At 34.3% G+C, this 13,294-nt stretch overlaps 1 protein-coding gene across 1 annotated transcript in view; it reads right to left on the bottom strand.

Moving 5' to 3' along the window:
- TMEM232 (transmembrane protein 232) overlaps window positions 1-13,294 on the bottom strand; it is a gene marked incomplete at both ends in the record, with an annotated part of 37,532 nt that overhangs the window by 23,437 nt on the left and 801 nt on the right. The window contains 4 exon segments of the mRNA XM_008593579.1: window positions 1,570-1,736; window positions 4,286-4,385; window positions 9,793-9,950; window positions 12,317-12,422. Coding sequence (XP_008591801.1) covers window positions 1,570-1,736; window positions 4,286-4,385; window positions 9,793-9,950; window positions 12,317-12,422 — 531 coding nt within the window.

A 13,294-nucleotide genomic window follows, 5' to 3' on the forward strand; every position in this document is an offset into this window, starting at 1 on the left:
AGGAGCGCCGCCGCGCTTCCCAAGCGGCGCACTATCCAGTGCGCCACCGGGCCAGCCCTTTAAAACACTTGTTAAACTTAAAAGCAAGATCCCTTTTTTGCATGGAGCAATCTGTGTTCATTAGTAATGCGCTGCCGCGCCTCCTAAGCGGCGCACTATCCAGTGCGCCACTGGGCCGGCCCTAAAACACTTTTTAAACTTAAAAGCAAGATCCCTTTTTTGCATGGAGCAATCTGTGTTCATTAGTAATTATAACCCAAAAGTTCAAATTATTTGGTAGATGTCGCTCTTTGTATAAATGGTTCATCAGTAATGTGCCAAAGAGAAAACACTTAAGCTTAGAAAGATTACAAATAGATGTGGTTAATTTTTCCCCCTATATATTTAACGTGTAGCTAATTTTAGAGAGGGCCCAAGGGAAGCATGGGAAAACTGTGAGGTGACACATAAAGCTATTTAAAAAGAAAACCTTCCTTAAATTTCGTTAGATGTTTCAACTTGCATTATGTTAAAGGTATTTTTTTCCTCTTTTAGATATTGTTATAAAAACACATTTTCTATTTATAAACTATAAAAGAATGAGTATGTATAACAAAAAATTAAAAAATAAAAGAATCAAGGTTTTGCTATGCTCACTGCTCTCTTTCGGAAAAAAGTGAGAAAAGGAAATAAAGATATTCTTAACCCCAGAGACTGCAGTTTGCCTTCTGAAGTACATCAGTCTCTACGGTATGTGCACAATTTTATGGCTTACTGTGCTTGTGTTTAAATAATTATTACATACCAAGTACAGATGCTCCTTGACTTACGATGGGGTTATGCCCCAATAAACCCAACGTAAGTTGAAAATTCAACACATGATATTTTCAACTTATGATGGGTTTATCCGGACGTAACTCCATCACAAATCAAGGAGTGCACTGAATGCATATCACTTTTGCACCAAGGTAAAGCCAAAAAATCTTAAGTTGAACCATTGTCAGTTGGAGACCATCTGTAATTATATAATTAGGACAGAGAGTTTCCTCTAAAGTTGATCACTAATATCTGAGTAAAAAAATTAAGAGATTTTTTTATATACTGGGGATTATTTTAATTCCTTAATTTGAACTACTAAAAAACAGTTTTCAGTCGATGTTAATAGCATATCAAATGGTATTACATATGAGTTATGAAAGCATAAAATATTACACTTGTTCTAATGAAACCTGCACTTTACACAATTTCCCTTTAATAAAAAGGTAATATCTTTAAAATGTTCATTTATAAGTTGGTCTAAATTATGTTGCAATTTTTCATTAAAAAGCTGAGATGGACCTATAAGGAAGAAGGCATTACTATACTTTAAGTAGTAGTGCTACATATTGATGTCCCACTACTTGTCCTATTAACTACCACCCAGGAAATGTGCATATGGTTGCATGAAATTGTATCTTTGCTGTTCAACCCTTTCCCCAGATAAACTCATATTCAGCAATGCCTACTAAACTGACAAGCACAATTATTTAATCATAGTAATCTTATGATGCATCATGCAACAGGATATGCCTGCCATATCAGATCACCCACCGTATCAGAATCTACGTTCTCATATCTTTCCTTATTTTCCATAGGACCAAAAATTGATTCAGAAGGGAGTTCTCTTTTACATATGATTTCCGAGGTTTTCAGGATGAATTGTACATTTGAAAAGATGTTTGGATATTTGTGATATGATGCTCCAGAGAGAGAAAGTGCTATTGTAAGAAAAATAATTTGTGAGAAATATTTCATTAATATCTTGCATTGTGCTTCATTTGTCTTAGTTATCAAATTATAATTAAACTCAGTTCTCAGATGCGGGAGCTACTGTACATTTCCCCATCTATTCAAGATTTATAATGTTATGTATGCCCCCTGGTGGTGTATTAGAAAACAACAAGGTAAATAATTCATACATGGGAGTTCATATAATTCAGAATAGCAACTGCATAATGGTTGAATGCCAATTAAATATAGTTACTGCTCAACAATGCTTGAAAGCTTCCAGCTGAAAATAAATCAATTTATAATAGATACTCTAATCATCATGGATACTTTGAAATTATAATCCTACAAACAAATCAATGACATTCCTTCTAACCCAACATTTTCATATTCCTTTTCAAGATGTTGATATTACTGATTTTTTTAAAGTACATATTTTAAACATAGGCAAAAATTATGTCATTTAACATAAGACTTATGTGGTACTTAACATGATACTTACGTGTGATATTGTGTGATACTTAACAGAACCATTTTGGTACTGTTTTTTCTATAAATGTTCAGACAATCTTTTGGTTTCAGTACATGCACACAATGGACAAATTCATAATGACCATTCTTCTAGTGGATGTCTATGTGCAGAGGTAGCAGCTGCTAATAGCCGCAGGTAGAAAAAGGCCTGTTTCTGAAGATAGACATGTAGTCTAAGGCTCTACGTAACAATATTTGGTATGAGGGCAAACTTTTGGGATTTTATCTTCATATAAAAAAAGATGTTAGTTTTCTTCAGACATACCTACAATAATAAGCAAATATAAGAACTTGAGGTTTTATTTAAATAATTTTTCAAAATGTATTTGGCACCACCATCTGAATATTTGATAAGTCACTATGGTGAACACTGTGAAGAGTTAAAAAGAGGATTTATAATTTAATGAAGAAATCAAAACAAGTGATATGAGAGGAAAGAATTCCTATTCTGTCAGTCTACAGCCTCCTCTTGGTTTCATACCCTGGAAGGACGTGTAGTAGTGTTGCCAGTTGATCGGTCTCCAAAGCACATCCCTTCTACTTCCTCCTCCATGACTTTTTCCATAAAGTATTATTCTCTTTCTTTTATCTTGAGTCTCTCATTCACTTATCCTACAAAAGAAGAGATTCTACCCTTTCTCTTCTTTTGACCTTGTTTTTCCATTCCAACTGTTGACATATTTATATGTCAATATAAATAATTATATCTAAGCTTTTTGCATATAATCTTAGCCTGATGCTCAAAATTTCTCTCACTGTTTGTCTACCACTAATCTAAATTTCACTTCCCCCTCCCACTGGGGATGCTCCTAAGATCAGCAATGACTTTCCAATGGCAGACACCCATCACCACTTTTGAGACATCCTAGTTTTTAATTCTTCCATAGCTCTCGATAAGGGTGATCTTCTTGAGCTTCCCTCCTTGGATGCCATCACTTCCTCTCACTTCCCTTAATTCTTTTCATAGGTTCTGTTACTCCAATCATCCATTAAACGTTAGTGCTCTCCAGGATTCTATTCCTAGAATCAATTTCTCCCCACCCCACCACCCTGCCCTCGGGTTATCTCAGCTGCATTAACACGGATTACTGTCAAATCTATATCCCAGGCTTCACTTATTTCGCTAGTTCCAAACCTATGATTTCAACTGCTTGCTGGGTACTTATACCTGAGTGACCTTCAAGTTCAATATGTCCAATATTTGTCCAAAATTTTCAGTTTAGAGCATCATTATCCATCTCAACCCTACTATTCAATACGTAAAACTTCGGCTTCCTCCTGAATTTCTCTTTCCTTTACATATAGCCTAGATCTTATTGATCACCAAGTCCAGTCTTTATCTCTTAAACATTTTTCAAAATGATTTTTCTATATATCATTCCCATTGTAAAAGTTCACATCTTTAATCTCTCTTCTTCTACTAAAGTCATAGCTAACTGGACTCCTGAACCCACTCTCTCTTTACTCCAGTCCAGCATCTACTTTGCCATTAGGGTTTCCTACTAAAAGAGGAGTTTAATTTTCTTGAAATCCAGTGAGGTAGATACTATTACAGATGAGAAAACTGGCTTACAAACAAGGTCATACACTTAGGTAAGTAAGAAAATAAAAAGCTGAACAGTATGCTGGCTGCTAGAGGCTGGAGTGGGGAGTGAAGTGGAGAAAAGAGATGTTAGCCAAAGAGTACAAAGTTTCGGTGAGACAGGAGGAGTAAGTTCTAGTGATCTATTGCACAGCATGGTGACTACAGCTAATAACAATGTATTGTACGTTTCAAAATTGCTAAAAGAGTAGATTTTAAATGTTTTCACCACAAAGAAATGATAAGTATGTAGGGGAAAAAATGCTGAACAAACACAGTCTGGCCCAAAAGCTGTGCTCTTCAACAATGCACCTGTTATCTTTCATGAAAAATAAAATGTAGCTCATGCTCTTCATAGTGACAGTCTAAGCTTCTCAAAATATAACATAAAACATTTATAAGTGTAAAAAATAAAAGATACTCTACCATATAAATATGGCTGAAGCCTAAGGAGATGTTGTTTAAAACTTTCCAGGTGACCATGCAGGAAAAATATAAAAAGTCGTAAGAAGACCAAATAGCCAATCTGTCAAAAGATAAAAGAAAAAGGCATTTTGTGTTGCCTCAGTAAATGTTTGAAAACCAGAAGGAAAATAAACCATTTTATTATTACTTTTACTTTTGATAAAACAATTTCAAACTCAATCAATATTATGTTTTTGAAATAGCTTTAAAACATTTATATCAAGATTGAAATGCTAGTTCAGCCAAATGACTTATATAAATCATCACTACATTACGTGTAATGACCAATACTGAATGCTGCTTTGTTCTATATCCTTCAGAACAGAATTTTTCAAATTGCAAGTCATACCCCTTAAGTGAGTTGTGAAATCAATTGAGAGGGGATTTTTAAATAAAATGAAAGAGGAGAGAAAACATTACAGTATATTGCACAGTTCCTTGTTTCAGTATATAAATGAGTTCATATTATGTGTGTGCTGGATCACAATGCAAAGCGTAGTTCTTCCTAGAGGTCTCAATCAGAACAGTTCAAAAAACATTGTTTTAGGTAGTGTTGAGAAAGATTCTGCTTGCACATAGCATGCTGTACTGAACTCCCTATTATCTTATGAAAGAAAAAGCAATTTCCCAATGTTATTACTAAATAAGCATTGTAAAATCTTACTTCTATGAAATGTAAAATACATGTATAGCTAAAAATAGTTTGTTTTACATACACTGAAGAAAATGGAATGCTTGTAAAAATATATAGTATGCAAGATTTCACAGAAAATTAGAAAAAAGTATAAACTATAGAAATAAAAGAAATACAAGTTGATGAATTTGCTAAATCATAGAGAAGAACTTAATAATAGCAACAGCTTTCACTATCATGAGTGTGTGTGTGTGTGTGTGTGTGTGTGTGTGTGTATCTCCAAATCTTCTTAATAGCAATGCAGGGTATTATTGACATACGTGTAAAACTAAAAGTAAAATAAAATAAAATAACCAAGTCTCAGAGTTTCCCCCAAGGATAAGTGGCATTACTGGACTATCAACCCAGGACTGTGTATATTGCTCCAAAAGGCATAAACTTTCTCCTATAATAGTGATTTCCAAATATTTTTAATCACAAATCTCTATCATTAAAATAAATTTAGAGAATATGCCATCAATATTTGTAAATATATCCATAAATTATAAGCATGCACCAATTGTAGATTTATAAAATAAATAAAAATAAAATGTTTTTAAGGCATAAGGTGTCCCTTCATATAGACCACTTCGTTATAGCACTGCACTTCTCCAAGAGACTGAAGTTAAATGAGAACAAAGTGCAGGTGAGCAGACTATTTAAAAGAATATTGCAATATTCCAGATGAGAGTATTAAAGGTATCAACTTCCAAAGTCATTGAAAATGAGGGAAAATCTATCAGAAGGGGAATAATTTAGGATTTTTTCAAGTGATTAGAGATAATTATTGTTCAAAAGCTTAACATGGAACAAAATTGAAAATACATGAAAAGCATATCTGTATGAATAACCTCTGCATTATGTCCCAAATTAGTAATAAATTTCACCTAATCCAGAGTCTCTCTCTAGATATAACTATGCTTGGAAAAAATAGTTTTAAAAGGCTTCACCTGTAATATTCTGAAGCCCCTATTTTTATTGAAAAATCTACCTTTCCATATCTCTAAGGAATTCTGGGACTTTCTGTGCCTCGCTCTTATGTGGCAATAGTGTACGTATCCTTTCTGTAGCTTCACAACTCAGAGATTCCTAGACTGAATCTCTGTCCAATTCTCTTTCTCTGTTCTCCCATCTTTCCTTCCTTTTGCCTTTACCTCTTTCTCGCCTTCTCTTTACATCTCTTTTCTTCATTTCTCAGGCTTCTTTAGCTGATGGTGAAATAGAACTGCTGGACAATATCTATCCTGTGTCATATTTTACCAGTTGGTTATGTGTTTTATGTTTTTTCCACAGAAGCTTGAAGAGCACTGTTTATATTTCCATCTAACATACATTAAACTGTTGTTGCTTATATGTTATTCTCCACACTTGTTAGCAGACTTTAATAGTTAAGAAGATTCTACACTTAATGGTTGATAAAAAGGAAAGAATATACACAAAATCTGAAAGGAAATAGTATTAGGGAATCACATGTTTCTGGCTTTATCCAGTCCTGAGCTGCTTCATCAGAGGAGGAACAAAAGGATACATATAGAGGCGGGTGGTGCCTCTATGGCAATACCCTTTAATTAACCAAAGAGCAAAACGGAGGTTTCCAAAGGGCTTTCAGATACATAGCAAAAATTCCACAAAGGCAAGGAGGACAGCTGAAGTGGTTTCTTGCCTGGAATCAAAGGTATTTATAGATTTAGACAACGCTTACTTCCACTAGCTACTCATAGTTTACACTAGCTAGAACAATGAAGGGTAAGCTTTAAAATTAGTAAGTCTGAGAGCCATGGTAGATGCGTCGCATCACGGCTGAGAGTGCACTGGACTATGGAGCCACACTGTCTGGGTTTCAGATTTTTCTGGGCTGAGACCTTTGGTGAGTCACTTTAACTTTCTATACTACAGTTTTTCTGTTTATTAAGTGGTGGATAATAATAGCACATACCTCTTAGCATTGTTGTGAGAATTAAATGAGGTAATATGTCTAATATATTTAAGGCATTTATTATTAAGCAAGGCACATAATTAAGTGCTGTTTAAGTGTTGGCAGCTTCTGTAAGAGCTTGCACAAATTGTCCAACCTTATAGATGAGAAGATATAGAAATATTCTAAGAAATAAATGTCATGGTATGTATAAAGTATAAGCAATAGGTTCAAAGAATAAAACTATATTTTAAAACTATTTTTCAAGGCAATATGTGGGGAAAAGTCACTAAAAGAGATAAAAGAAAGGACAGAAAAGCCAGACTTGCTCTATGTTTTTCTATTCCATACTTTTTTCCATTTTGTTCCATTTAATTTTTTCCATTATACACAAATGTTTACTTTTATATTTAGCATTTACATTTTTACATATATGTATATATTTATATTTATATTTTTCCATTATATATGATAGATAGATAGATGTCCGTAATGGACAATTTGGAAAAATACAGAAAAAAGAAAGAAGAAAAAAAATAATCATCATCTCACCATTCTAAGACAGCTACTGGTAACACTTTGATTCTTTTCCTCCAATCCTTCTTCTGCACAAAGCCTTAGTTTTTTGCATGGTCAATTTCTATTATGTGCTCTCTCTACCTGCTCTTGCTTGGATTCCATAAGTCTTTTACTCCCAAACATGTCAGAGAGCTCCTAGTCTTGATTTATAAGGACTAAAACATGGTTATCTTCCCAAAATGCCCTACTGATGGACTGATTCATAAATACTCTCTCATGCTTGTTTTCTAACAGTTCATAATCAAAATTGAAAAATAAAAATAAATTTTTGCACAATCATTTACACTTGTTTTATATACACACATACAAAAACACATGAGGGTACCTCAAAAACTTTGTGGAAATTTCCATGAACTTTTTGAAGTATCCTTCTGTGTATCTCTGTGTGTTTGTGCATGTGTGTATATATATACATATGTATGTACAACTATGTGTTCCTTAACAATGGGGTTACATTCTGAGAAATACATGGTTAGTTGATTTCATTATTGTGCAAACAACAAAGAGTGTACTTGCACAAACCTAGATAGTATAGCCTACTACGCTACTAGGCTGTATGGTATAGCCTAAGGCTCCTAGGCCACAAACCTGTAGAGCATGTTTCTACATTAAATACTGTAGGCAATTGGTAACACAATGGTAAGTATTTGTGTATCTAAACATATCTAAACATAGAAAAGGTACAGTAAAAATATGGTATAAAAGATAAAAAATGGTACACCTGTATAGGGCACTTACCATGAGTGGGGCTTGCAGGACTGGAAGTTGCTCTGGGTGAGTGGGTGGGTGAGTGAGTGAGTGATGAGTGAATGTGAAGACCTAGGACATTACTGTGCACTACTATAGACTTTGTAAACACTGCACAGTTAGACTACATGAAATTTATACAAAAATATTTTTCTTCATTCAATAATAAATTAACCTTAGCTTACTGTAACTTTTTTACTTTGTAAACACTGAACTTTTTAAACTTTTTGATTGTTTTGTAATACTAGCTTAACAAACATAAACACATTGTACAGCTGTACAAAATATTTTCTTTCTTTATATCCTTATTCTATAAGATTTTTCTATTTTTAAATGTTTTTTATTTTATTTCTGTTAGTTTTAAAACATTTTTGTTAAAAACTAAGACACACACACACGTTAGCCTAGGCCTGGGCAGGATTGTCAATATCTCTGTCTTCCGCCTCCACATCTTGTCCCACTGGAAGGTCTTCAGGGGCAATAACACACAGGGAGCCTTCGTCCACTATGGTAACGATGGCTTCTTCTGCAATAACTCCTGAAGGACCTGCCTGAGGCTGTTTTACAGTTAACTTTTTAAAAATCTTTATAAATCGGAGTACACTCTAAAATAATGATAATGATATGGTATAGTAAATATCTAAACCAGTAACATAGTCATTTATTATCATTATCAAGTATTACGCACTGTACATAATTGTATGTGCTATACTTTCATACAACTGGCAGCACAGTAGGTTTCTTTACACCAGCATCACCACAAACACATGAGTAATGCTTTGTGCTACAAAGTTACTATGGCTACAACATCACTAGGCGATAGGAATTTTTCAGCTCTATTATAATCTTATGGGACCACCATCACATATGCAGTCCGTCATTGATGCAAACATCATTATGCAGCATGTAAATACAGAAATATAAATAATATACATATATATTATATATATAATACATATAATCATCTTAAAGAAACCCTTGTAGCCTTTCTTTTCTTTCTTTGCAATAAAAGCATTAGTTAAGCTAAATTTATTTGACTAATAATAAATTTTTCAGCAGTCAACCATGATTATTACAGGGAGTGGAACCATATGACTTCCAAGATCTGATAAAACATAAGCTATGTAAAAATAGTTCCCACTTTATAGTTCTAAAGCAATATACAATACTAAAAGAACAACTCATCTTCTCAAGTTGGGCAACCATTTAAGGTTATCTGTCAGCTATTTCAAATGGCAAAGGAAGTGGCATTAAAAAATCTGTAAAATGGAGAAAAAAAATCTATATAGGTGTATACTCAGAGAAACAATAAGTATTTTTAATTAAATATTGTTTTCTTATATAGTGGGTGAAATTATATTTTCTCAAACTATCTCCATTTGGCTATCAAGCAAGAATGTACTATTTACATTTACAGAAGATTAAAATAAACTTCCACCAAAGAGAATATTCCATAACCAAAGTGAATATCCTATTTTGATCCTAAAACAGATGTCCTGTAATTACATGTAGTACATGTAACATTGAACACATAAAAATAAATTTAAAACATACCTTTGCCAGCTGTATTTCAACTGAATATAAGTATGCCTTTTGAAATGCGTCACAACAGAGTCTGTATAAAAGTGATTCCGCAATAAAAAATAAGGCAGGCAGATGATCATAATCAAAGCAAGCATGGTCCAGGGAAGCATAAAGCATATTTAAAGCTTCTGAAATATTAAATAGTATAAATTCCATCATTAAAAAGTCATCCTGTTTTCCTACATGCTATAATTAATTTTTGTAATTAACTAATTGCTCAATTACCATAAGCAGATTGCAGTTTTAAAACATATTTACAAATTCTTTGACACCCTTCCCATTAACAGGCAAAGTCTGTACTCCCTGCCCCTTAAACTTGAGCAGGCCTAACAACTGCTTCAAATGGTAGAATGTGCCAGAAATGACACTGAGTGACTTCCACGGCTACATCAGAAAAGGCAATACAGTTTCCACTTGGATCTCTGTCTTGCAAGATAATAGCTTGGAATCCTAAGCTGCCATGTAGGAGGTCCAACTCCGAGGAGCTGGACTCAGAAGTCACCACGTTGGAAAGACTGCATAGAGAGAGAGAGAAATGCCCAAGGAGCTCCAGCTATTACAGACAAGGCTAAATAGATCACCAGGCCACATACATAATGGTGGAGAAATAGGACAGAACTGGATGATGAAAGGAAATTCCAAAGACAAATGGCATAAAAGATAAGAGCAGAAGATTAGAAAATCAAGGCAGAGGAAACAGGGCCCCTGCAGAGCTGAAAAAGGAAGAATATGGAGCTAAGGGCCTACAGAAAATACCACCTCATGTTATTACAAACATTTTTAGGAGCTGATATGTAACATATCTTAGGAAGAAAGCAAATGCAGGGACCTGAGAAGGGAAAAACCCTAATGTGCTCAAGAAACAGGAAAGAAGCCAGTATGGCTGGAGCATAATGAATAAGCAGGGAGATGGCCAGCAGTCGGATCATACAGATAACTGTAGGCCAGGATATGGAATTAGGGCTCATTTTAAATATATTCAGAAGCCACTGGAAATTACCTAAGCTTTGAATGGTCACTGCTGAGTGTTGGGTGGACTATAGAATGAGGAGTGAACAAGACTACAGGTAAGACACCTGTTAGGGGGGTATTGCAGTAATGAAGATGGTGAGAAGAAAGTATATTTATAGGATGTTATTTGGAGTTCAATATCTGAATGAGTTAAAATGCTTTTGGCTGTGTGTAACAGATGACTCAATAAAAAAAGGCTTCAGAATAAGGATGTTTATTATTTCACAAGATCAGAGTTGGAAAGGTTCCAGGGAAGGCTAATACGTCTGCCCTCTGTACGCACATTTATTTCATCTTCTAGTTTCCCTGATGTACATGGTGACTGTGATGCCTGCAGAAGCTCCAGGCATTGTGCTCTTACCAAGCAAACTAGAGAGGAATAAAAAGAGGTGTTGGGAGGGGAGAGATGCTTTCTTCCCAAGCATGTCTTTTTCAAAAACAAATCAACAAAAAGTGTTCCAAATAGACCTGTCTTAACATCCCTTTGGCCAGGACCATGTCCTACAACTACCCCTAATCCAATCCCTGGAAAACAAAAGGGAATTGCCATAATTGATTTAGACCAACCATGATTCACTCTCTGGGGCTGGGCAAGGGCCAGTCCTTCTCTGAATCACATGACTGTGGGATGCCTGAACAAAACTGAGGTTTAATTGTCAATGAGAAGCAAGTGGCTACTGGTTGTTGGTAAGTAAGAATGTTTACCTCAATATCATTTAGACATTTAATAGATGTCAGGCTGTGGATGGCACTGTGACGAAGGATCATAAAGGCAAGTTAAATACAAAACAGTTCTTACTCTTCCTTTCTTGCTTGAAAGCTGCCAGACAGCACTACAAAACCCAATTTACATGGGGACCTCATGTAGTTAACATTCTAAAACTCATTTTAAAAGGCACATACATAACAATTAGGATATTTGTTAGGAATTCGGACAATTAGGACAGTAGGAATTTTACCCCCTTAAAAATAATGTTATTTAATTTCTTTTTTATACTGTTAGAGGGTGCTTTAAAAGAGACATATAAATGAAGTGATAAATGACAAGGTAATGAGTAAAAGCTTACTGTGTAAAATAAGTGAAAAACAATTGGCCATTTGATTAATGTTTTATGAGTGAGAAATATAAAATGCAGAAATAAGTTTCTCTAAAGTATAGTGCCTATTGTAATTGGAAATCACTAAATGACATTTTATATTACTTTTTAATTAGTTACTAATTTTAGAGAAAGTAATAAAGACTATGATGAGTAAAAGTTTTTGAAACAATTTTGTAATTAAAAAGTTGAGCAGTCAAACTCATAAATTCAAAATTACAAAAGGAACTTTCATTATGAAACATTATAAAATATTTCAATAGAGAATGGCAAACTTTTCTTGTCTCCAGCACAATTTCTAAAAATTAAAGTTCTCAAATTTTGCTTTCATTGCTAATCCAGAAAACACTGAGGATGCTTAAGAAGCACTTAGCTAGAGCACATACCATCTTGGATTTCTCCTTTACATTGAGCCAGATAAATTACTTCAGTCCATGCAGCAGGAAGATGCACATGCTTCCCGGAGCCCAGGGTTTCGAGACCCAATTTTCTCTGTTATGAGGAAACATGAAAATGGCAAACTAAAATGTACATCTATTTGTTTGTTTGTTTGTTTAATTATTTTTATTATGAAAGTCATTCTATGGGACTGATGCTCTGTGGCCAGAGTTATACACAACTTTCTATTTATGCTTTTATTTGTGAATATTTTGACAAAAATGTCAAAAAAATTAGCATTAGTATTACTCTATGGGACTGATGCTCTGTGGCCAGAGTTATACACAACTTTCTATTTATGCTTTTATTTGTGCATATTTTGACAAAAATGTCAAAAAAATTAGCATTAGTATTACTGTTAAAACATAGAGAATGTCTGTTAATGTTCTGAGTAATATCATTAGTTATTTGCTGAAAATAATTTTCACTCTTTACTTTCTAGGGATTACTTCTATTTCATTTTCCCCCAAGAGAACGCATCTCTGATTTTATAAGGAAAAGTACTGAAGAAATGAGTTTGATGCCAATTTGCTGGAAAACTGGGTACTTCAGTGTTGATGGGCTGATGTTAATGAACGTGAAGGACATGATCAGGATTGCCCCCTTCCCTTACTGTGCCCACTCCTGGAGCTGCCCCAGGGAGCACGTGCACAATTAGAGATGAACGACCTTGGCACCTGTGTTCACGCACACTTATCAGAAGCATACCCTTTTCTAAGAACCTGCTTTAAATGAATTTTTAAAAATTTTTCAAATATGTGAGACAGCATTGAACTGGAAAATAACAACTGCATCAACCAAAAAGAGGCAGTTTAACTTATGCCCCAATTTTGTGCAACTTTTATTTCATGAATTATTTGGTATTAAAGAAAAATCATATATATGTTATTTCTCTGTCAAACAAACTAAATCTAATGTAAGAAAGG

The sequence above is a fragment of the Galeopterus variegatus genome, unplaced genomic scaffold, assembly GCF_000696425.1.
Source record: "Galeopterus variegatus unplaced genomic scaffold, G_variegatus-3.0.2 Scaffold9361, whole genome shotgun sequence".
NCBI classification, from domain to species: domain Eukaryota; kingdom Metazoa; phylum Chordata; class Mammalia; order Dermoptera; family Cynocephalidae; genus Galeopterus; species Galeopterus variegatus.